This window comes from Eublepharis macularius, chromosome 7 (assembly GCF_028583425.1).
Source record: "Eublepharis macularius isolate TG4126 chromosome 7, MPM_Emac_v1.0, whole genome shotgun sequence".
In the NCBI taxonomy this organism is placed as follows: Eukaryota; Metazoa; Chordata; class Lepidosauria; order Squamata; family Eublepharidae; genus Eublepharis; species Eublepharis macularius.
The window spans coordinates 40340257-40366154 of record NC_072796.1 but is presented as its reverse complement, the minus strand read 5'-3'; the positions used below and the strand labels follow the sequence as shown (position 1 = coordinate 40366154).

Genomic DNA, 25898 nt, shown 5'->3' with positions numbered 1-25898 from the left:
CTCTTTAGACGAAGAGTTTTCTGAACTAGATTAGAAAGAGATGTTCTTTTTGCAACATGTGCAGGATAGAATTTTTACTTCCTAGCTTGTATCCTAAGCTTTGTTAAAGGTTTTGGCCAGTAAATACTTTATTAAAGCCTTCAGATGTTTCTGCAAACCAGGTGGTTTCCCCAGATCTGTAGCAACACCTTCCTTATCTTTTACATGTCCCATTGTGTGGATTTTTTTCTAATTGCACCTTTGGGCCAAGTTTAGAATTGGATATATGATGCTGAGAGCCTTAGCAAAGGATGATAAATTGTGACCCTTCTTATGTTTAACTTAATGCATACAACTGATGCTATATTTAAGGAGTCTGCCAGACACATTTAGATGGATATATATGTATGATGCTCATATTCACTGACGGACACACTCTAGGCCAGAATTGTCTCATCCAAAGAAGCCTAAACATAACACACATGCGTGGAGTCATCTTGGAGCTTCCTACTGTCACTAAAAATGTGGGTGGCTGACTGGGTCTGAGTGTGCAAAAGATTATAACAAGGAATCTCGCTGATGGCTACATCACAAGCTGCCATCTGCATTGGGGTGTGAGATGTAGCCCATGCCATGGATTCACTGAGCAGAAAAAAAGCTACCTTTACAGTTAAAGGCACAAATTACATGCCTGGGCCTACCTTTTTTCCCGTAAATAAGGCAAACTGCTCCGTCATGTTGCCTAAATTCTAGTCACTTGGAGATTTATTATAGAATCTGAACTTTAAAAACTTTTATCTGTAATTTTTATCTGTAAAGGTCTTAAACTCTTCCTTTTCAATAACTTGTACAGGTAATATTGGATAAAGTTGATACCAAGATCAGTGAAGATGGACCGCAGAAAAATGTGCCTGGTGAGTGTCTCTGAAGCGTGAGTGTACTTGGTCTAATGCAGATAGAACTGTGTTTAGCACTAGTCATGCCTGGTTGTCTTGGCCCTGATTGAGATCCCAGTCAAAGGGCTGAGTCTTGCCTTTGGTTTCAGAGAGGTATTTATGGTATTCTGTTGCAGCCAAAATGAGTCTTGTGGCACTTAAGACCATTCCTCTTGTTTGTTGGTGGAAGATACAAGGACTATGCATCAGACTTTCAGTGTCTGTCTTGTGCTTCTCAGTTTCACTTGTGGCCTTGTCCTCTCACTACCATGGTGCACAGGTACTTCGTCCTCCCCAAGCACAGGTCTCACTTCTTCAAACTGTTCTGTGGAGCTGCTATTGGTTGCATTACAAAACTTATGTGCAGCCATGTAAATAACACGATTTCACAAACGGAGTCAGTAGTGTCTTCACAGGGTGAAGGGGGGGAAATTCATAATCAGAAATTTTCCCATAGAAACAAAAATGGAATTACATTTTTTTTTAAAGAAAAGAAAGTAACAAGTATTTTTTTTCCTCCCCTTTGTTTTCATGACTTGTATTTATAAGAAATCAGTTTGTGTGTGTGAAGCTGTTCTCGAGGCTCTCCATGTCTATGGCTGGAAACAGGTGGCATTCCAGGGACATTCTTTGGCAGTGTCTGATTCCCTATAGTCACAGGGGAATTAAACAAGGGGTAAAATGAGACGAGGGGTGGAGTGTCACAGTTCATTTGTGCTAAGAGTCTTCTGTCTTCATGTATGTGAGATCACTGGCTGTATTTCTTTGAGAGAAATAGCTCGTTAGGCCAGATACATACAAAACAGTCAACAGGCCATAACTCACAGAAGGTGCGTTTCTAAATAAAGGTGGAATTGATAGGGAATATGACTCTTCACTGTGATCTAAGTGTAAGGAGGGAGGGGGTTCAGAAGCTTTCTATCTCTTCTTTATAACCTACATTCGATCGAGCATGAAGGCATTTGAACCATTTCGATGCTGACAAAGCCCTTCATGACCCCTGTGTGGTATGAAAGATTCTAGGCTTTGCTGTAGGCAAATAATTAGTTTGCACGTAGTACTGGCCAATCTAGTTGTGCTGCCTCATTTTTCTGAGTGAACCGGACCTAGAACCTAGCCCAGTGCTGTCCGCTTAGATCTTCTCTCCAGACTGACAAAAGGGCCATTAATGGGTATTCACTGAGTACAGCTCCAGATCGATCTGCCGGTAGTATCTGCATTTAACTGATTTGTTAACAAAAGTTGTCAAATACCTTGTAGAATTACAGTATAGTAGATCCACAGCATTCCCACAATACTCTAGGCTAGTAACCTGATCAAAATGTGATAGGGTTAGTCTGGCCAGATTTATTAAATTAATCAAATCAGCTTTCCTGAAGTTTGAGTTTCCCCTTTGACTAAGCTTACCTTCAGCTTTCCATAAGACCAAGAATTGTAGCCTTATGTGGTTATTTCCCCCAAATGACCACTGCTTTCACCTCATCAGACAGGTCTTCCCTGTGATTGGGGCCAGTTAAAGGATAGCCTGTCCCCTCATTCCTTCTTCCTCCTTTTGAAATAAGCTGTCAGCCAGACATGTCAGAAGTTTATTGTCCATGTCATGCTTAGTGGCATTTGTCTTCCGGGAGAAATTGGTGCAATGAAAGTCTCTCATTGGTACTAATTCTTGCTTCTCTGAAACATCTGTCTTAGGAAAACATCATTGATACTCTCTTTTCGGTTTAGCAATCTGAACTAGACTCAGTCCATTGGTTTTATTATATTTACTTGATGCTCTTCTCAGTGCTATCATTTTGTACTCTCTTACAGCTTTGTGTAGGTATACATATCTATATCTTTATCATGCTTCCTCTCCATTGAATTTATTCCCTTGAAGCAAGTTACATCCTTTGAGCACTGCATTCCATGTATGGGTCCATCCCATCAAGTCTCAATGATATGAATTAAGCATATTTACTTTTTAAAATACTAGCTCAAACTCATCCTGACTGATATGTAAAGGAATGCCCAAAGCTTCAAGGAAAGTCCATTAAGTAACCAACTTCCCAGATAAAGGGTCTATAGAGTCTCAACTTCTCTAAGATAACTCAAAACACTGACTGTGGCAATCTTAGACATTTCCTCAAATGACAATCATTCACAGTCTGGAGCAGTGCAACCTGGATGCCAAAGGCTATGCACTGATGGCTCCTGCACTAGAGGTTGATGCCTCAGGCAAGGTCTGGCTTTAAAACAGTACCTGGGAAGAGGGAAGGACAAATGCTCAGTTCTCAGCACTGTATAGGTGACCTTAATGCTACTTAACCATGCTCTGAGAAATAGTGGGAAGACAGCAAAAAATCAGGAATATTAAGATAGTGTCTTTCCATGTATTTTATTGTAAGGCTTCTTGGGTGGCCCACAACCGTCCCAATTTCTCATGTAGTACCTAAAGTCCTAACTTTATTATTTATGTTTGTGCTTACCTTAAGGTTTGTCTCCATCCCCTACAGGACACAGCTTAGGCCTCTTAAAAATATACTTTTAAAAAATTGTCTTACAGTACCAAGCAATTGTGCTGAGTGGATAAAAGATTCTGCAGGTACAAATTCTCTATCGGACATTTTTGAATCACATCAGATTGATGAATCCATTACCATTGCAACAGTAAGTATATACATAGGTCGGAAGAAGGAATTCTATTCTTGCTATATTTTTAATAAAGTGTCTTTCCGTTAACTATCTGTAAATACTCTCTGAACTCATAAACAGGAAAGAATGCTGATTGTTATATGTGAGCTCCTTACTTGGCAGCCACACAGCAAAGAATCATTTATTTCCATGTGTCCCCAAGCACTAGTTCTGGTCTGTTAGTTGCTGCCTTCTAGTAGTTACTCTAGCTTATCTACTAGAGTAATTGCTTCTCTGTAATGACTCATACCTTGGGGAAAAGGATCCCTAAGGAGGTGAGGGGACCACACCATCCTGAGAAGTTTAGGAGGCACACTATATTTTTCGGGTTTTTTCCTTGAAAAGGCTTTTAATAGGTTTTGATCAGTAGACTTTGTTGATGGGGGAGGGTTAATGGAACTTCGTTGTATTGGTAAATTTTTAATTTTTGGAACCCTAAGAGCTCTGAGGCACAAGGGAAAGCTGGATTATAAGTATTTTAATAAAGGAGGTGAAAGTGGGCAGACAGGGGATGGTGACAAAGGGAAGGTTGCCAGCGATGGAGACTAAGTGATATAGAAGATACAGTATTAGCTGTGATGGTGTTAAAAGAGAGTTTACAAAATCACTTTTGTGGCTTAGGTAATAACAGAATATCTAGGTTTCAGCCTATGTTCGATGCTTCCAGCAGCCTAAATCCCTAAAAATTGTTAATACATAGATTTATGCTAATCTACCTGACCTCAAATGCTTGTGTTGGTTATTTATGATCTGCAAGAAGAAAAGAACCAAGTTTTTAGTAAAAGTTCCCTGATTGAAGGCAAGTCTTTTTGTCACAAGTCAGTGGCAGAGTATCTGATTGCAAACCTTCTTCTGATTGTCACTTGGAAAAGTACAAATGTCTCATTTTTGGTACAGGTAAGTATATTTTTTTCACCAGTGGGTTTTTGTAATTACTGTGTTCAATAATAACCTTTCTGACAGAAAATGGCTACTCCTATGGATGCCTCTGCAGTTGATAAAAGACAACAAATGGGGAAAGAACATGGCCGCCCAGATCAAGGTCAGAATTTCACTTGCTGTATCCTTTTTAAAGGTAGTGATCCTTACAACTTAATATAAAACTAAATTCCCATCAATGGGACTTGCTTCCAAGTAAATGAGTTAAGGTGGCCTCTTAGTCCATTATGTTTTCGAAGCTGCTTTTTTTAAAAACAAAAAACATCTGCGTCTTTTAATTAATAGTATCCATGGGTCTTACAGCAGTTTCTCTAATACACACAGCAACTGCGTTGAAAACTCCCCCGCCACTGAAGCCTTCTCTACTGAAACAGAAGAATAAGACTGTGTAAGTACTCTGCCTGTAAAGAGCTCTTATCTAAAGTGTAGCTTTATTTTCTGGAAATAACATTAATTTGATCGGCTTCATATATAGTGCCATGCTTCTGCTTAGGCCTTGCACACTCGTCAACTGACATGTCAAATATTCAGTGATGCCAAGATGTCCTTAGCAAGATAGCAGCTTGCCTTTTTATTTCCTTCTGATATCCTTTGTTAGCAAGCGAAAGGCTGTTTTCACACATCCTTACTGTAGCGCCATAGTATCACAATTGTTCCGCTGTATTCACAGCTGTTCACACATCCTCTTAATCCTCCCATGAAAACCCATCATCCTCCTGTAATCGTTGCATTTTCTTCAAGCGCACAGATTTCCCATTTATTCCCCTTCGTGATGCTTCTTTAGTGCTTTTTTTGCCTGCATGAGAACAATTGGAAACGCTTCTCCAGAGACACCCCATTCAACCCTTCCTCCTTTTTCAGTTTCTGCACCCTAGAAAGAGATTTTCCCAGCCAAGACCAGAAGCCCTGCAAGCCTTTGCGGGCTCCTGGCAACAGTGATGCCACACATCACTTTGAAAAGGAATCAACCCCAAACAAAGCCAAAAATTGACAACCATAGAAGTTAACTGTTTCATGTCTACTGTTAAAGCTTCACTTTCCAAATATTGGAACACCTCCATCCTGTTTTTAGTGAGAGAGCAATTGTGCAAATCTACTGAACTAGCAACAAAGCCTGTTGTGGGAATACAACGGGCTCTAGAAAGCTGGGGCTGGGAAGGGCTGGCAGGAGGGTGGGCCAAGGAGGTTGGCAGGCAGATGAGCTGGCAAGAGCCCCTTGCCATTCCTCCCCCCCCCCCCAGGACAAAGGCTGGCCTCCTTCCCTACTAATCAGCTGGGCAAGGAAGGCAGTGGATCGTCTCCCCTCCTTGCCCAGTGATCGACTGGGCAGAGAAGGTGGCAGCTCGCCTCCTCTCCTGGCCTGGTGATTGGCAGAGCAGGGAAGGCAGCGGGCTCCCCTCCCCTCCTTGGTTTTGAGTGGGAATGTAACGGTCGAATCTTGCATACTATAAGAGAGATATAGTGCAAATCTCGGTGCCTTTTTTAAAAAAGGGGGGGGAAATGGGTGGGAATGTGCTTTCGTTAACCATGATTTGAGCTTATCCACTGGCCACTATTGCATTTCTTCTGTGGAATGTGAACTTCTGGAAGTGCAATAAAGTAGCACAAATGAAGGAAATGTGAACGGTGCATTATGATAGCGGATCCCAGCTAATGGAATCATAGCGCAAAATTAGTGGAATATATGGACATGTGAAAATGGCCAAAGTGTGGGACTGTATGTCCCCTAACTATGCAGCAGTCATGGGTAAATCTAGCAGTATAGTAAAGTTTTTCCTAGTGGATATCTTATAGCTGCTGGCATCTCCATGGGAAGAATTGCTGCTTACTGCCATGTACCTTCTGCTGGTGCAGGATGCAGCAACTTGAATCAGGAAAAGGTGCTTTGGACCCGAGGAATGCGTTGGCAGTAAGGGCCACTCATTGGTTCTTGCTTAAGAGTTGACAGATTTGTGTCTGTAATGTAATAAGTTGTAAGTACAAAACTTGTTGGTCTCTTTTAGTTCAGATAAAGTGAGTGCTTTTAAAATACTTGATTTCTCAAATAGCCAATCTATCTTCTACTGTAGCAACATATGCTCAAAATGGTCCATGAAGATGTTACAGCACTCATGTGGGTGCTATTTAAAAGTTCTTCACAGGAGTGGAAGTGATAATATTTTAAAAGGCCCTAACTTTTATGTGTTTCCCACCTGTATGGAGCCTAGGCATACTGGAGAATTTATTATAATTTAAAAATCCTCCCCCCCCCATGAACGTTGGCTTCTGGCATTTTAGCCGTTAGCTCCTTTTAATTTCTAGCAATGATTAAAGAGCCACTGGGTTAGTGGTACAGTGTTGAGTGGAGAGACTTAGGTTAGTATCCTTACTCAACCATGAGTGACCTGGAGCTGGTTGTTCACCCAATTTAATCCACATGATGTGTCTTGTAAGAAGGGAAGATGTCCATCCCTTAAGCAGAGAAGTTAGCCGTGTTAGTCTGTAGTAGCAAAATAGAAAGAGTCCAGTAGCACCTTTAAGACTAACCAACTTTACTGTAAGCATAAGCTTTCGAGAATTACTGTTCTCTTCGTCAGATGCACGGAGGGCAAGAAGAAACTGGTCAGATATACAGGTGGAGAGGGGATATATATCTGACCAGTTTCTTCTTACCCTCCGTGCATCTGACGAAGAGAACAGTAATTCTCGAAAGCTTATGCTTACAGTAAAGTTGGTTAGTCTTAAAGGTGCTACTGGACTCTTTCTATTTTGCATCCCTTATGCAACTCCTGTTCATTTCAATGGGTTGTGGGCTATGCATGTTTTCTTGTGGAACAGAGATTGTATTATTTGCATTTCAAACTCCAGGCTCCAAAATATTTTGGGCCAACCTTCCTTGTGAGCCGTTTTCCACTTTGCTCAAGATTTTATTGAGCCTGGAGGTAGATATTTTGACACTGTGCCATTTCTGTACGTATGAGAACTTCTGTCCTATAATTTGTGGTTTTAGATAATCTATGTAATGTTAGTTTTTTTTTTTAAGTGACTCATATGGGTGGAAGGTGCAATGATTCTTTTAACTAGAAGGAAGTAACAGCTGCGAAGGCATTTTACTTGAAAACAAACATCACTGACCCTAGGAACACTTAGGGTCAAGCTAGACATGCAGGTTTTTTAAAAGTTAGATCTGTGTTCCCCAGACCCAACTCAGATTCCCCACAGCCACACCACACCTGCAAGGAGTGACTGTTAAAAAGTAGAGTACAGACAGCCTCAGAATGGCAACACAGGGGAAGGAAGAGCCCCTGCCTTCCCGCCCAAGCCATTTCCCTGTGACAAAATAACACATGGGGAGTTCCCCCCCCATTTTTACTGCTTCATGTGCGTAGAATACTCCACGTAGAGCAGCAAAAACACAGAAACAGACACACCTGCTCACTATTTTGGAATATGGCTTTGAGGGGGGAGGTAGGAGCCCTCCCCCCCCCACCCTTGGTGGTGTTCTGATGCCATTTGGGTTCTGCATTACTTTTTAACATCCATTTCTCACAGCTGCTGTGTGGCTGCAAGGAACGCAGACCCAGCTATTGAAAAACTTGCATGTCTACCTTGAGCCTTACTTAACAGAAAATCCCGTTGATTTCAAGAAGTAGTTGTTGACACTACCGTTTTATAAATGCACGTTGCTCATTTGAAAGCCAGCCGATGTTCAGTTTCAGTACTGAAGAATCATTCTTACTCAGCTTTGTTTCTGGTGTCCACAGTGAGCCAAATGCAGAAGGGAAAGTTGATAACCAGACTACAGACACACTCACTTTAGAGGTATGCTTTAATCTATATTGTTGTAATTTTTTTTTGGTTTTGTTTTACCATAGCATGCATTTTATGTTAATATGAGTCCAGATTTCTTGGGAAAGGGGAGGCAAAATTCATCTTAAATATGTAAGAAAAAAATCTTCAAGGATAAGGGGGAAAGTAAAAGCTCTTCCATAACTTCTTCAGTTACCCTGAACATCTTTTAAGAAACGTACAGATAATTTTTTCTTAGGGGCCTGAAATCCATTCCTAGCAGTACCCTGTTTCTTAGGAAGAATGGCAGGAACAGCTATTTACAACTTTTATGAATCCTCGGCATAAATAGCATTAATCTCTCCTGAGACTCCCTTCTGATGTAGCCACGATAAATGGGTGTAATTTATTGTGATCCCTACCTTCTAAAGTGGACAGCTGGCAGGATCATAAGAGACGTAGGGCATCCTCCTTTGGAATGGAAGCCAGCTTAGTATAATGGCTATAATGTCAAACTTGGATCTGGGATACTCAGGTTCAAATCTCTTCTGTGCCATGGAAGATCGCTGGGTGACCTTGAGCCAGTCATTTTCTCTAAGCCTTGCCTACATCTCAGAATTTTTGTTGTGAGGATAACATGGAGGAGGGGATAATGATCTTGTAGGTTCTTTTAGATCTCCATAGGGGAGAATAGCAGGGTATAAATCAGTGTCCTGAAAGAGCCACCTGCTGGTGGCTTCCCAGAGCAGCAGTGGCCATTGCAAAGTAGTGGTTGTGGTAGCAAGAAACAGCCGCTGCCTCCAATTACCCCCTTTCTGGGTTGTAGGCAAGCAGTGGCAGACACTTCTAGACATGGTAATTGTTTACCTGTCAGAACAGGCGAGGTGATAAGGGAATGATTGAACCGCTCACATACCTATCCTAACTCTGAGTGGCAGTAAGGATTTCAGACCAAACCCACACCACTGTCTGGAAGAGAAGCAAGCAAAATGAGAAGGTGCAGGAGCTGTTCCTTGCTTCTGTTGCTGCTTGTCTGGGTGATGAGAGACCAGGGGAAGGAGTGGATTGTGAGAAGAGCTGATGGTGCTGGGAGGGCGTAGGAGGCCATCCCCCAAATCTTGCTCCAGCTTGAGCCACTTTTTTATACTCTTTTTTTTTGTTTCTGGGTTTGCACCTGGAGCCCGGTAATTCCTGTCTCCCGCCCCCAGTGCCTCCTGAGGACTAGATTCCTTCCAGTTCCTGATTTTTTCAGTCTTAAACAACTCATCTTCTTGAATTTGTAATTATATTTCCCTTCATATTTCTTTTCTAGAATAATGAAAGAGGCAGAAAAAGGAATTCAAGCAAAGAAATGACTGAAGCAAAGTAATGTATTAAGCTTGATACATGCACGCTTCAGATATTTATGCTATGTGAACCCTTGTTAGGCATTCCATTTAACTGTGTATGTGGGGAGAACATGAGACACGTAGTCCTTCTGATTTGTACAAATGCTGTTTTGTCTGAAAGGGACCACTTGTGTATTTTCAGCTTTGGTGCATGCATACTAGGACCCTGACTTTCCAGGTGGTGGTCGGGAGCCAATAATGGTTAGTGAAAATGACAGTATGCACACACAATGGTTGCAACAGTTGGCACTTGAGTACCCAGCAGCCACACAGCAGCTGTGAGGAATGGCTGTTAAAAAAAATTAAGGGGCAGCCAAACACACACTGTTGCAGGGGAAGGAAGAGCTCCTGCCTCCCACCCCCAGCCATTTCCCCATGTCAAAATAGTATGCGGAGGAGGGTATTTCCCTGTTTGTACTGCTCCATGTGCACAGAATACTCCATATGGAGCAGCAAAAACAGACCCCTTCCCTCCTCTCACTGAGGTATTTGGGCTTTCTTTCATTTTTTTAACAGCCATTCCCCACAGCTACTGTGTAGCTAGCTGCATGTGAAGGGGCTTGTGAAGGGGGAGGTATATGCAAGCGGAGATGATGCTCATGCTGTAGTCACGATGAAGATACTGGGCAGTGTAACGTTCACAGCCAGCTTCTGTGCATCTCTTTTGGAAAAGTATTCAGAAGAAATCTGTCCTCCTTTCTCTTTAACATTGGCAGAATGATTGTAACTTAATGCAGCTTCTTAGGATCTGTTTCTTACCTTTTCAATGAGGCAGTGTGGTTGTGAGTAGTTCATGACACTAATTCTGCAAGTTAATTTGTATGTATTGACTTAGTAAGAGGTTGGTATTTAGTCCCTGAGGGAATCTCGTTCAAATTGTACTTGCTGTCAAGTAATAAATACCTGCTCTTTGCACAATGAGATGCGAAGCAGATGTACAACACCCTTCTTGAGATTGCCACATTGAAATGGAACTGTAGAATTATGGCAGTGTGTGGAATAAGTGGAAAGGCAAGAAGGGTACCTCTTAAGATGCCAGTCTATTGAGAATGGTAAAAAAAAAATTATTTCTACATCTTTTTTTTTTGTTCTCGGATAAACATTCTTTAAAACTGTGAATGCATCTTAATGGAATGGCCCATCTTTAAATTCTGTGTATTCCAGTAGCTGTGCAAATACATAATTCCATCTGATATTTTCAAGAGTCCAGTGATCTGTAAATCCTTATTTTTGCAGGAAGGATGCATATGAATTTGAATACTTATCTGACCCTGTGGCACACAATATGGTAAATGCTACACATTTTCCCATAATCCTTTTCCCCCAAGTAAACTTATTTCAGGAAGTATGGATGCAGAGAATACAAATTGTGTTGCTATCTGCCCTCCCCCACACACAATTTTGGTACTTATTTTATTTTTTAATTTTACTTCATTTATACCCTGTCTTTCTCCTCAATGGGGACCTAAAGTGGATTTGCCCTTGTAGTATAAATGCTTCCAAAGTGTGACAAATTGTTATCAGATTAGAGCCGTTTAAGTGAATCCTATTTAGGACCACATTTTTTGTTGTCCTATTCAGCACACGATCTTGGAAAGTGAGTAGCCTTTCTCTTGTTGCAGAACATCTTCTGTGATATGAGATTGTACTGTGGGAACTTAAGTCCTTTTATACAAACATCAAGCATAACTGGGATAGCATTTTTGTATCTAGCTGAAATAAACTTGACCAAGAATTCGCTATCAAGAGAAACTTCCAATAGCTCCAAAAATTTTCCATGTAGTTGACTTTGTGAATAAAAGTATTGGAAGTGCGTTTTTACAGGCAGCTCTTATATGGTAACTGTTAGACATTTTTTTTGCAATGTTGGATGACAACCTAGAAGATGTGTTCACTGTCATTTGGGGCCAGATCTAGAAATGTCAGTGTTTTGAAGCAACACTTAAAGGAAGATAAATTCATCTCTTGAATGACTTTAAATAAAAGATCACAGATGACTAATACTTGGGTTTAAAGCAACCTGCTGGCTAAAAATGTATTCCTGTGCTATAGAGGGACCAGTGTTGTGTAATAATGAATCTTTTTATTGAGGCCTGGGGCAAATGAGATCAAATGCCAACTCAGCCATGAAACTCAACATCTCTTAGCCTAAATAACCTAATAGAGTTGTTGTGTGGTAAAAAATGGAGAAAATTGTCAGAGAACCATTAAGGCCCCTGCGTTCCTTGGAGGAAGGGGAAGATAGAAGTGCAATAAACAGTCTCCCATCCTAAACATACAAATGTACTTTCTTGGATCTTGCACAGGGTTTTTCCTTCCTTCCTTCCACACCTTTTCCCCCAGCAGTGGCACCAAAACAACTTACGTAGTTCTCGCCTGCATTTCATCCTCATAACAACCCTGTGAGATAAGTTAAGCTTAAGGGTACAAGACTGGCCCAAGGTCCTCCAGGGGGCTTCCATGGCAGAGTGGGGATTAAACCTGGGTCTTCCATGTCCTAATCCAACACACTATACTAGCTGTCATAATTTTAAGTCCTAGCCCCACCTCTGTTCGTTCTCACAATCCGTGCACACATGGGCCAGTGATGTGATCATACTGAACTATGAGCAGAGAGGCCTGAGTTGGCCAGTCACGTACTGTCAGCCTAATCTTTCTCACAGGGTTGATGTGAGGGGGAAAATGGAGTAGAGTGTAAGAATCTTTTCGGTCACTGCTGGGTAGAAAGGCAGAGTATATTATATATATAATAATTATATAATATAAATATATATTATATAAATATTCCCACTCTGCCATCAAGCTTACTGGGTGGGCCACTCACATATTCTCAGCCTAACCTACCTCACAGGATGGCTGTTGAGCAAACTGGCAAAGGGGCTCTGGGTATGCTCCCCCCAAGCTATTTAGAGAATGGGTGGGATAAAAAAATCTAATAGTGTGATTTGGAAAAGCCCTTTGAATAAACCCAGACCATAATATTGTGGACTGCTTTCCTGTGAAATCCATGGTTTTAACCCTGTTCATACTTTTAATTCCTCTTGAAAGAAGTTTCGATTCCCTTTGTTTTCAGGTCATTGAAATGAAGCATAAAGTCTTTGTCCAGAAGACCCCTTTGCAAAGGTATGGAAACTTGACACTGATTCCCACCCCTCCCTTAACTTTTGTACACAATTAATTAAGAAATGTGTACAAATGAGCTATGAGAGAGTGCAGGAAATCTGGAGAAGAGGTGCCTTGGTAATAGAAACAATGGGGGTGGAAAGGCTTCAGAACCTCTGTGTTATGAACTGGTTTGAGCAATGGGAGGACTTTCCGGGAGTAGTAAAACCAGCAAACATACTGCTGGAATTAGGGACTTGTAGGAGTAATCAGGAAATTAGCAATATTAGGAAACTGAAGTTCGAGCATTGTGATCCTAAGCATATTGCCTGTCGGTTGGTTGCAGCACAGGTGTGTCTCACTGAGACTCAAGGCAGATTATACAGAGTAGTCATGAATATTTTGCACTAATCTGCACTGAGCTCTCTAATTTGGTGATTTTTTTGGTTGTGGTTACAGGAGTTCAGAAAAAGGAGACGTGGAACTGAACAAGGCTGAAGGAAGGCAGGTAATATGCTCATTTCCAGTATTGTTATGGGAATAGAGATTTTGCAAGTGGCAGGCTAAAGGCATACATAGGTAAATTATACTTGTAACCCTTCAACATGGAGCAAATGTCAATCCTCTGGGGTTTCACTTGGGCATTCAGATGTGCAGTGCTTTAGATTCTCTGCTTTGATGCATCCGAATTGAAGACAGTATCAGAACATTACGGATTTCTCTTTCTTTTTTGGAATATATGGATGAATACAGGGATTTTAAAATAAATGCATATGGGTCTCCGCTTACTTGAACCTAGTGTTTAAGGAAGGACATTGTCATCCCTTCATTTTTTTTTCCAGTCCACATGTGGGTTTTAAATATTTTAAATAAGAGCTCATTTCCCGTTGAGGAAGATGTGATTGTGAAATCAGACAGATGTAGCCTTTTGTTGAACTAGCTCTGTGTTGAGGGGCATGGCTGTGCCTCATTGGCAGAGCCTCTGCTTTCTCTGCAGAAGGTTCCAAGTTCGATCCCTGGCCAGTTAAAAAGATCAGAAAGGAAGGGCATGATATGAAAGACCTCTGCCTGAGACCCTCCAGATCCACTGCTAATCAGAGCAGATAATAGTGAATAGGATAATGGTCTCACTCAAGACATAACTATGTGATACACTCAACACATACTAGTTCACTGGTGCACCGCTGGATTCAGTCAGACATACTCAGGAGAAAATGCACTCAATCACTCTGTGCAGATAGGGACCTCTGAGAGTGGGGAGAAGGAGCTTCTGGTTTCCCTCCTACCCCATTTTCTCCAGTGGAAGGGGCGGTGTAGGGGACTTCACCCCTTTTCTCTGATTCCACATGTCCTTCTCTGTCCACATGTACATGTGGCTCCAAGTCTGGTCATGCACCTGGCATGTGTCGGGTGTATAGTGTAGTTACGTCTTCAGTATAAGACAGCTTCATTTGTAAAGTTGATTTTGGGATATCTGTAAATTTCATGTGTAATAGCTAAAAGATGGAGCTGAATTTTGTCCTCACTTTTTAAAAGTCTGCTAGTTACAAGAATCATCTCTTCTCTGAAAGTCACCATGAAACGCCAAGCAACAGTGCTAGTGAAAAAAGCTGGATCATTGACTCTCAGAAAAAATCTGCGTCTAAAACTGTTGACTACACTCGTAGAAGGCCAAAGGTCAGAAGCAATTTAAAAGGTAACATGGCTGAGCATAATTCTACATTTACAGATCTTATGCTTGTTTAGAAATGGGTCCCAATGAGTTCAATGGAACTTACTCCCAAGAAAGTGAGCACAGAATTTTATATACGGCGCTCGCAGGGGACCTTTACCATGACTTGTATTAGCTGTTACACACGTTCCAGCCTGTATTTGGCTGTAGCTTGCTCTTAAGGAGGCTATGTTGCTTTCATACTTAGTATTACATTTGCATTTGTAACGCACTCTCCACGGGGCTTCTCCTGAAGACAGCCCGGAAACTACAACTGGTCCAGAATGCAGCAGCCCAATTATTGTTAGGGCCTGCTGCCGGGATCATACATTACTCATGTTGAAATGGCTGCCAGTTGTTTCTAAGGAACTTTAAAGCTCTTCACAACCTGGGATCCACATATCTGAAGGACAGTTGCCTTCCATATGTCCTCGTATATCAATTATGATACTCAGGCAGCCATTTGTTGGCTGTTGCAGCACTGAAAGTGGCCCATCTGGCATCGACCAGAACCCGAGCCTTTTCCATCATGACCCCTGCACTGTGGAAAGAAGTCCCTGAGGTGGTGAGGGGAGCCCCTTTCTTGGTGATATTCAGTAGGTACTGCAAGCCTTGCTTGTTTGCCAGGGCTTTTGGCAAGGTGTGAACAGCAGGCATCTTTTAAAGGAGGAGGGCGAGATTTTTTTTCTTGGTTTTAATTTGGAAATTTTAAAAATCACTTTGTAAGCTGCTTTGAACTATGTGGAAAGGCAGGGTATAAATGCTTTAATAAATACATAAAAATAGTACTTGAATAACATAAATAATACTTGAATAAGTAATCCTAGGTGACTGATGTTTGCAACTTGAAGATGTTGGCTATTTAAGGTTTCCTGAGAAGGTAGCCTTGTGGAAACAGAAATAAACAAGAGCATTCTGGCACCTTTAAAAACGAAAAGTTTTATTCCAGCATAAGCTCTTGTGGACTGCTTCTTGAGATGTGGTGGTGAGAATTTTTTATGTAGGAGCTATTTTTTTAAAGCAAGGGCAAGGGTCCATAAAATGCAGGAAGTATTAAATGTAATAATTCCATCTAAGATTTCACCCTGGAGGTTTTTTTGCATTTTATAGTGCCCTGACCTCATTTTTAAAAAATATGCCTTACATAATAAGTCTTCATAGGGAGGACCCACTTGTTGCATCAGAAGAAGCTGGTTTATACTGGATTAAAATGTTACTAGTCTTTAAAGTGCCATGAGACCCCTGTTTTCATTTATAATAACACATTGGTAGGTTGTTTGGCATTCTATCTACTATTCAAGAGTCCAGCATGCATCTGACGAAGGGAACTGTGATTCTCGAAAGCTTATGCTACAATAAAGTTGGTTAGTCTTAAAGGTGCTACTGGACTCTTTGATTTTGCTACTACAGACTAACACGGCTAACTCCTCTGGATCTATATCTACTATTCCTATGTGTTAGGGAAAGAACGGGTCTTTGAATCATTCCCTTTTTCTGCACAAAATACTCCATATGCTGGATGTGAATCTGGTCTGCCCAGTTAGCACAGCAAAAAGGCCAATGAGGGAATTAGGCTGTCATCTGCGGATTAGCAATTTATATAGTGGTCTATGACCGTAATAAAGATTGACTGACTATCAATTTATATACATAATTCACAAAGCCCAATATGCGGGAATCTGCATGGCTGCCCAGTGCCTCAGAGGCAAGTTTGAAGCTCAGTAATTTGCAGAAAATACTGGAATAGCTCATGGCCCAAAGCAATTAGCAATATTAAGAAAAGTGGTGGTGGCCAACTGAAGTTCGAGCATTGTGATCCTAAGCATATTGCCTGTCGGTTGCAGCACAGGTATGTCCATGTATTGGTGATATACACTGTTGCAGATTGATGTTGTGCTGGAGCTGATATACCACATCTTGGACTTTTCTTTTGGTGGTTCCTACAGGACTCCGCAATAACAGTTAGCTCAGCTTTTCAGGCTACGTGATGCTTATCGACACTGTTCCGCTTGTAGTTGTTTCTTACTGGGTTTTAACTGTACCTCTAGTCTGCAGCTAATGACATCTACAAGTCTCTAAATAAATTAAGATTTTCAGAGGTTAAAAATACTGGAATGAATTCTGCTGAAAATTAACGGCAGAGCACACTTTCTTGCCTACCCCCTCCCACTGTAGCCCTGAATGCTCCCTGAAATGCTACTCCCTAGGGATGAGAGACCCCCACAAAAAAACATGAGGAAGGGCATTGGAGGTTTGCAGTGGGAAGGAGGATTGGTGAAAATTGTTGACCCGTCTGTCCACCGAAAAGTTAGGCATGATCTAAACCAATCAGCAGGAACTGCCTGTAAATTCTACTTCCTGTTTGCTACCTTAGTAAAACTAGAATATTTGTGTATTGCTAATAATGGATACTTTTTGCCTGTCTTTTTTAGTATTACCATTATCTTCTCCTAGTAGTGGCAGTGATCACCGTGCAAAAAAAGTAAGAAAATTTAGATTGTTTATACTAGTTGTATAATATCAAATATGTGAGAAGATGAGAATGCACCCCAGGATGATGTTCCTGTTTCCTTTTTAATCTAGCTTTGCCCAGGTCAGACTTGGGGTTTCCCAGTGTCGGAAGGACTACTGTTTTCCAGCTCCTCTTTCAAGCATCTTTTGAGTTGGTTTGAGGCTTTGCCTTTTATGTAACTTCTGTCAAATTTTAAGAAACTAGTTTAATAGCAAGATTTTTTGTTAGTAGCTTCAGACATGTGCTTGCAGATTTGGTGGTTAGCCAAAGAGAAGTTAATCAAAGCAGGATCTCTGAGAGCCAGTTTGGTGTAGTGGTTAAGAGCACGGGACTCTAATCAAGAGAGCAGGGTTTTATTCCCTACTCCTCCACTTGAAGCCAGCTGGGTGACCTTGGGCTAGTCACAGCTCTCTGGAGCTCTCTCAGCCCCACCCACCTCACAGGGTGTTTTGTTGTGGGGATAATGACATACTTTGTAAGCCGCTCTGAGTGGGCATTAAGTTGTCCTGAAGGGCGGTATATAAATGTGGTGGTGGTGGTGGTGGTGGTGATGTTATAAGGCTGAGGTAGACAAATCTTGGGAGGGCTAGGCAAGTCATAGTGGTGCCCTGTGTACAGAAGCAGTGAAGTGTAGTGGTTACAGTTCTGAATTAGGATGTCAAAGGCATGGGTTCAACTCCCAGTTCTGCCATGTTGGGTAGCTTGGGGCCAGTTGCCCCCTCTCAGCCTAATCTACCGTACAGGTTTCTTGGGCCGGGGGGTGGTGTTAAATAGGGAAGAGCAGGATAAAAATGTACTCGATAAATTTATGTATTTATTTACTTCATTATACCACACCTTTCTCCCCAATGGAGACCCAAAGTCGCTTACACCATTCTCCCCTCCTCAATTTTATCCTTGCAACAATCCTGTGAGGTAGGTTAGGCTGATAGTGTGTGACTAGTCCAAGGTCACCCAGTGAACTGACATGGCAGAGCAGGTGTTTGCACTTGGGTCTCCCACTTCGTAGTCTGACCTTCTTACCACACAGGGCCGGGTTATTGGGGCTTTTATTTTTACTCTGTATCTTATACTAACCATGTATGTTTACCTCAGCCTCATCCAAGTTCTTCATCCCATTTGGCTTTTGTACATAGCATTTTAATTTATTTATTTTCTTTATTTATATCCTGCCTCTCTCCCCAATGGGAATCCAAAGTGGCTCACATTGTTCTCCTCTCCTCCATTTTATCCTCCATTTTCCGTGATCTAATAGGAACCCCTTGTCCTTTTGTCACCAGCAGAAAAACTGTTTTAGTCTAATGTACACATTCTGGGAGCTCTGTAAAATGTTCTCTGCGCTATCTTATAATATATGAGGATAAGCAAGTATGGGCAAATCTTTATTTTGGGTACACTTGTACTTTCTATTAGATGGTTTTTACCAGGGTTTTTTTTCTTGGAAAAGAGGTGGTGGATCTCTCTATTATCTTGCCCCTTGCTTGGCACGGTGGCGGGAAGAGCAACAGGAGGGCAGCTTTCTCTTCCTTTCTTCTCCTTCCCGGCCTGCCTCTCAGCCAGCCAGGCGGCGGCGCCTCAGGAAGGAAGGTAAAGAAAGGGAAGAAGAAAAGACATGGAAGGAGGGAGGGAGGGAGGGAAAGAAGGAAGTAAGCAAGGAAAGAAGGAAAGAAAGAGAAATAGAGGGAGGGAAAGGCTGGGGAAGAGGCCGGGGAAGCAGGCGGCCCGGAAGAAGCTCCATCTGGGGAGATGGCCCATGGGTCCTTGGGTATCAGGGGCGGGGCCATCAGTCACGTAATCTTTTTTCAGAGGTGCCAGATCTCAGATCCGGGGAGATCCCACTGAAAAAAAGCCATGGTTTTTAGTGAGATTATCATCTAAATGTACTGTTACCTACTGTAGAAATAAACAAATGGAGTGAAATTGTTTTGTTTCTATCAAAATTAGTTGCTAGTTACTTGTCTCAATCATGCATACCAGGTACAACATGAAATTCAACCTTGCCAAAATATTCCCATAGAGTAAATGTTAGGGTTTTTTCCCTTGCCTCTTAAAGATGGGATGTTTGATTAAATGAAAGGATAGGTATACTCAAGAGCGGCGTCACGGTTTTCGGCGCCTGCAGCCGGCCAGCAGGTCAGGCGTGCACATGTGCGCATATGCGCACACCAGCCTGCGTTATGATGTCACGTGACATCATGGGTGCACACGCGAGCCGGCCTGATTGCTAAGGCGGGCGGCTGGGACGGCTCGCGGGTGGGCTCCCAGCTCTCCTGCTCAGTTGCCCTGCGCCACTCCAGATGCCTGCCCGCGGCTGCTGCGCCTGGCTGGGGGCGTGTGCTGGCAGCGGTGGCAGTGCGGGGTGGTAGGGCTGGGAGGCTGCAGCTCTGTTGCGCTCGCTCCTGCCCCCAGCGCCTCCTCCGGCGCCCCCTCCGGCATCCCGCGCCCTGAGGCAACCACCTACCTGGCCTCAATGGGCACACTGGCCCTGGGTATACTTTGCTCCTTCAGAATAGTTCCAGAATGAATGAACTGCAGTCAGTTCCACAATGAATGAACTGCAGAAGCCTATAATCTTTTCTTCCAGGTTGGGAATTCAGCCATGCGCAGTGAAATGGCCAAGAGAAGAAGGAAACAGAGCACAAGAATATATAACTTCTCAGCATTGCAGAGAACTGGTATTACTTCGACCCCTTTGGAACACGGTAATCAAAGTATGTCGCCCCTTTAAAATACTCCATGCTCCTTTTTTCTTTACTGTATATGGTAATGCTGCTGTGGCGTGTAGTGATAAGCTGCTTTTAGTGTCATCCCCCCTCCCCCCCACAAACACACCACAAGTTAGTTTTGGAGAGGAAAAGTCTCATCCATGGATCTCAACCCACGATATGATGCCATAGGGGTAATATAGAAAAAGAGTCTTTGATTCCTCTGTTGTTTCTTCTTTGGGTCTGGAGATTTAATGCTCCTCAGTGAGGGAATCATTTTCTCTATCCACTCCATATTACTTGCTAAACTCCTCAGTCATGAGGTATATACTCAACCCAACCATACCCTGCTTGCTTATTGTGAAAATAGTATATTTATACATCTAATACACAATATTAGTTTCTTTATTAAAAGGTTGCTCTTGCATTTGCTTGTGGCCCAAGGTGGCTTATGAACCACAAATTAAACCGTATGGTAGTTTCAGAGTACCATAGACTATGTATACATGTGTAGATAACCAGTACTTTCTTGGTTCATTTTACATAATCGAATGAAATATACTTATATCTGCAAAAAATGCTGCTTTTGTTAACAAGTTTTTGGGGGTTATTTTGTGGGGGGGCAGCATTAGAAAGCCTTTGCCCCTTGAAGCTGGAGGGAATGCTGTATTGCTTGTTTGGCGGTATGACTTCTCATTTGGGAGGTGCTAGGCACATCTTTCTCCCTGGGTAACACCTTGGAAATAATGGTAATTCTTCAGTTAAAGAGAAGTCAGGAAAGGGATACATTCGGTAGCATCACTGGGATGAGTAAGAAACAGTCTGTTCCTAAGCAGAGTTTATACCCTTCTAAGCCCAATCTTCTTCACCTGTAGAAGGGTGTAACTCTGCACTGCAGTCTGACACCTCATTCTCCTGCGTGCATGGTGGGTGATGGAGAGACTGTGGTAGGCTTGGGTGGGGATTGGCTGTTAAGTATAAAGATTGTCAAGCTATTCTTTTGTTTATATAGCTTGAAAGAAAGGAGCTCTACTGTTTGATACCTCTGCAGTTTGTGTGTTTTTACGAAAGGTACAATTTAGGGCTCCCCCCCCCCCTCCATAATGGCTCCAAGATCTTGCAGTATATTTGACAGATAATTTGCTTCTTCCAGATGGCTTGGAAATGGCTGATGCCACTCTGCCCCTAAGTGGTATTTCTTCCCTTGACGACTCAGATGCTGCTATAAATAAGGTATGATGTGAAGTGTGTGTGTGTACACATTTAACTTATTGAACATTTGTTACTCCTTAATTCCAAGTATAATGGGACTTTTAAAAAATATGTTGCATCTGGAAATGTTCTTGTTAATGCATTTTACTCTTCCTAGAACTATGATGCCACATCCAGTACTCTACCTCTGAAAGAGCAGGTCTCTAGATCTAAGCGCAAACTCTCAGGTAAGGTCAAATACCTGTGAAAGAAAATGTGAGAAGCTCAAAAAAGGACAATGGGCAAACTCGAACGATCCCTTTCCTAGTTGCTTTAAGCTGGAGGAATAATCCTTTTCCCTATCCCCCCTCCATTCATCTATGCAGCTCAGCCTGTGGTATGGTCACTCTGACGAATTATGCAAGGGATCAAATTAATTTTCCTAAACATCATAATAATATGGTTCATTTAACTTGGAAAATTCATAGCAATCAAGACAATTTAATTCCAAAACAGATCTAGCATTTTGAAGAAAAGGAAGCTAAGTCTTCTTAGCACCTGCAATAACACCAGGATATGGTATTTTTGTTTCCATTAGGCTTCTCAAGTGATCTCTGTAAGAAGAGATTGAAAACCATCAAGAGGAAACCTAGTAATGAGCAGTCTTCTAGCCTTTCTTTTGAACCAAAAAAACTTTTTGACTCCATAGAACTAGAAGAAGACATGAATAAAGGTAATTAGATGATAATACCAACATTTCTAAACCTCGCCGTAATTGTATTCATCTCAAATCTGCCTAGAGATTTTAATTATAGTAACATGGATTAGGTATCATATTCCCTGTCATATATCTAAGGCAAAATTGTAACGGTGATATAGAGTTGTTCATACAATAATTCTAAAAGAAATTGTTACAGTTTTCCCCAGTTCATTGTTTTGAATCCAGAGGAGAGCATTTTGGACTGCCATGGGAAGGTGAAGGCAGGGAAATTCTTATGCCTGTGGAAATGCTTCTTTGGACCCAAGCCAGTACCTTCTTTCCATTCATGCTCCTCTTTATCCACTGCAAAGGGGATACTTCACTGTGGAGAGCATGCCTCTTGTGCAAGGCACTTTTATGCTCTTTGAACGATACTGATCGTTATGAGTGGAAGTGCCTGACACTTGAGGAGCTCATAGTTCACAGTAGAGGACTGCCTCCACCATGGATGAAAGGAGTATAAATGGAAACAAAGTATAAGATCTGAGCCATGGTCTATGCAGAAAGTTGACTTTTAAAAAAAAAAAATTATTGGTGAGTTTAAATTTTTAAATTTAATACATACATTCCCTTCATATCTAATTAATCCTGTTCCCCACCCTTTTCCTCCCCCCTCCCTGTTGACTTCCAACAGCTTTCCAACCCTTACCCCCTTTTATTGCTTAATACTATTTCACTTATATTTTTCTTCAACACATAGATCATAATATCTCTTACTCTAAGCATATTCTAATTATTTTATACAAATACTCTGTCAACTATACTATCAATATAGTATTTGCTGTATACTGTACCATACAACATAGCATAGCATGCATTAAAATATAACATAACATGTATTTATCTATAACACTTAAATTATAATATCTCTTACTCTAAGCATGTTCTAATTCTTTTATGCGTGTTCTCTATCCAATATACTATCAATATAGTATTTGTTATATACTATTCCATGCAATATAACCTAGCATGCGTTGTAATATAGCATCCCAATATAGTATACAGTGCATATACTAACACCATACATCATAATATATGTAATATATGATATAAATTTTCTAATGTATCCGTTTTACTTCAAATTTTCTTAATCATAATATTAGCTTAGATTGTCATAGTTAAATTTCCCCCTTAATGGTAAAGTCACTTCTCTCCTCCATTTACACCACCACCCTTTAGAAATTCTCAAACTGCCACAGTTCTCCTTTCACATCCCATTTTTTCTCTAAATATTGTTTTAATTTCCCCCAATCAGCAGTGTATTGTCCTAGGTCAAGATCTTTAAGCTTCCTTGTCATTTTGTCCATTTCTGCCATGTACAGCAATTTGTAAATCCAGTCTTCTATAGTTGGTATTTCTTGTACTTTCCACTTTTGCGCGTACAAAAGTCTTGCCGCTGTAGTCATGTAAAATAATAATGTTCTATACTGCATTGGAACAGCTTCCATCCCCAAGTTCAGTAGCAACAATTCTGGGTTCTTATTTATTTGAATTTGTAAAATCTCATTAATTACTTCAATTACATCTCCCCAATATTGCTTAGCTACTTCACAGGTCCACCACATATGATACAGTGATCCTTCATGCTTTTTACATTTCCAGCATTTGTCTGACATGTTTGTATTCCCTAGCGCAATTTTCTTTGGTGTTAAATACCATCTGTAGATCATTTTATATACATTCTCTTTAATATTCGTACAAGTTGAAATCTTCAATGTGTTTTTCCACAGGTGTTCCCACGCCTCCATTGTTATTTCTTTATGAAAGTTTATTGCCCACTTCACCATCTGGGTTTTAACTATTTCATCCTCTGTATACCATTTCAGAAGTAATTTATAAATTTTGGATATTTCTCAGAAAGTTGACTTTTTATCTGTTCAAAATTCAATACGAGCATCCTATCTTACTGACTTCTGTGTCTGCTTGCAATTTGTTGTACAATCAAGTCTGAATAAATTCAGTAAGCCATTTATTATTGTGAAAGACCCAATACAGGGCTGTGCTTCTTTCTTGCAGGTCAACCTATAGATGCATTAGAAGAAAATATATCCTGCATATTCCAGGAAGACACTGGTGATGCAGGGGTCATTGCTGCATTTGACACCTTCACAAATGAATTGAAAAAAATGTTTTGGGTAACCCTATTCATTGTTTATAACAGCTTTTTTTGTAGAGTGTAAGTGACTAGATTTGTGAATACTTCAACAGTTAAGATATTTCCATCTGCATCATTTTCCCCCTTACCTAACTGACTGGTGCTGTAAATTAGACTCGGTACAAGAGGATAGAGAATTACACGCAGAATACCTTGAAGGCACCTGAACAGAACATGTCGGCGTTATTGAATCAGATACACCAGTGCCGGTAAGCGGTGAGGCTTGGGTGCTTATTGACTTGCATTGGTTGTAAGAGCACAATTTTTACTTTAAGCCAGGGAAACTGGGGAAAAGTAGAGTTTTATGTAAACTGTCTTCCTGCTGTTGCCTCTTAGTGTTTGTTGCCACACCAATTTACATTTGCTGAATCAACAGTAGAGTAGAACTGGTGAGAGACCAGAGCTCAGATAGGCAGAGGCCATGGTTTGCTTGGAGAAGGTCCTATGCTTGACCCTTAGTCTTTGTCATTTCAAAATCTATTGCCAATTGTAGTAGACAGATAGACCAGTGCTTTAAAGGAAGTTAAAGGTTATGGGAATTTTTTACATTTCTTGATTGATTAATCAGTAATCCCAAGTTAGAAGGATAATTAACAGGACAAAACTCTGATAAGCAGCCTTTTTTTTCCAGGATGTGGGTGTGGCTTACCAGCTTTCCAAAATACATCATTACATATCTGTGGCTTCATATTAATGTAGCCTATCCTTCTGTACCTGGCTGAAAATATTAATGTATGTTTTCACATAAGAGAGATCAGAAGTTTCAGGTCTTGAATGATCCTGACCAAGTCCAGAATCAAATGCTTTAGGGTCCTTTCCCCAAACATAGCTAAAATAAAAACAAACCTAAATATATTTGACCAAGCTGATTCTGGTCTAACCAGATGAGATACGAAAAGGGAACAAAAAGACAGAACTGTGTGATCCCACAATATGTCCCCTTAATGGATGGGTTTCAAGCAAACCAATCCCTATGAAAAGGTGACTTAATGTATTATTTCCACCTGGGGCTGTTTTTAGGAATAATTTGCTTGCATGAGTGTGTGTGTCTGTGTCACACTCTCCCCTCCATCACTGTCCATCCATGCAAACAGAGGCACATTCTTCAATGTTACGTTGGTTTAAGTGCAAATGGATGGGTCCGTACCTGCTTCTTGTTCTAGTTAAGATGCAGACAGAGATAGAAAGAGGCTGGTGCTTATGTCTCCCCAAACAACTGCTCTGATCTTTATGGTGGTCCTGTGGATGATAGTTCTCTGCTTTTGTAATATGGAACGTAGAAGGCTAATACCAAACAGTGCTTCACTCTGACATTTTTTGTTGTTATGACCTGCTTTCCTTAAACCTCTTTGTGCCCTGTGAAGTTGGATCAATATTTTTTGGACTGTTCTACCTCCAGGGTAACATTTCTCCATTGACCTTTCTCCCAAGGAGCCTCGCCCTTCTCTTATGAAACCCCAGTGCATTGCAGAGGGTTTTGGGATCTGCTTGTAGGGTGCATGTTTGAGGGTGTTGTCCAGATGGTAGAATTCGCCACTGTTTTGCATGAGCTGAACAAACAACCTAGGATGCACCAAACACCTCTGTTGTGGTTGCTTATTCCAATAAAAAATGAATTTCTGTGGGAAGATTGACTTCCCATTACCATTCTTATCATTTTACCAAAGAGAAGATTTGAGGGAAGCACTGGGACATAGTGTTGACGCTGTTGGGCTAGCTAATACTTAGTCTACTGGTTTCAGAGCAACTTACATAGCGGTGGTGCACAGCAAACTGGATGAGACTTGGCCTGTGTGATATTCTTATCCATGTTTTCACCAGTGACTATTTAGTTAGTGTTCAATATTTTCTCTTCTGAAGGTATAAAATAATTTTTGTGGGTTTTTTCTACATCAGGCTGAAGGAACTGGAAAGTTTCCACAGGACTGTTGTGCGGGAGCTAGACGACTTGGAGAAGAGAGCTCAGTTTCTCTCAGGCCTTGAGAAGGATACAGTGGTGTGTATGGGTTTTTTCCCACTTTCCCACATCCTCTGTAGATTGATTTTAATGCTTTAGCTTTGGACTTACATTGACTGCATTGTT

At 41.3% G+C, this 25898-nt stretch overlaps 1 protein-coding gene across 1 annotated transcript in view; it reads left to right on the top strand.

Moving 5' to 3' along the window:
• SYCP2L (synaptonemal complex protein 2 like) overlaps positions 1-25898 on the top strand; it is a 43462-nt gene that overhangs the window by 15787 nt on the left and 1777 nt on the right. Inside the window, exons 15-32 of the mRNA XM_054985854.1 lie at positions 833-893; positions 3457-3560; positions 4548-4626; positions 4809-4911; positions 8246-8324; positions 9604-9656; positions 10916-10967; positions 12753-12802; positions 13241-13289; positions 14318-14477; positions 16925-16974; positions 19589-19679; positions 20863-20942; positions 21079-21148; positions 21499-21633; positions 23677-23795; positions 23930-24024; positions 25712-25811. Of these exons, the coding sequence (XP_054841829.1) occupies positions 833-893; positions 3457-3560; positions 4548-4626; positions 4809-4911; positions 8246-8324; positions 9604-9656; positions 10916-10967; positions 12753-12802; positions 13241-13289; positions 14318-14477; positions 16925-16974; positions 19589-19679; positions 20863-20942; positions 21079-21148; positions 21499-21633; positions 23677-23795; positions 23930-24024; positions 25712-25811 (1530 nt within the window). The remainder of the gene's footprint in view (positions 1-832; positions 894-3456; positions 3561-4547; positions 4627-4808; positions 4912-8245; positions 8325-9603; positions 9657-10915; positions 10968-12752; positions 12803-13240; positions 13290-14317; positions 14478-16924; positions 16975-19588; positions 19680-20862; positions 20943-21078; positions 21149-21498; positions 21634-23676; positions 23796-23929; positions 24025-25711; positions 25812-25898) is intronic.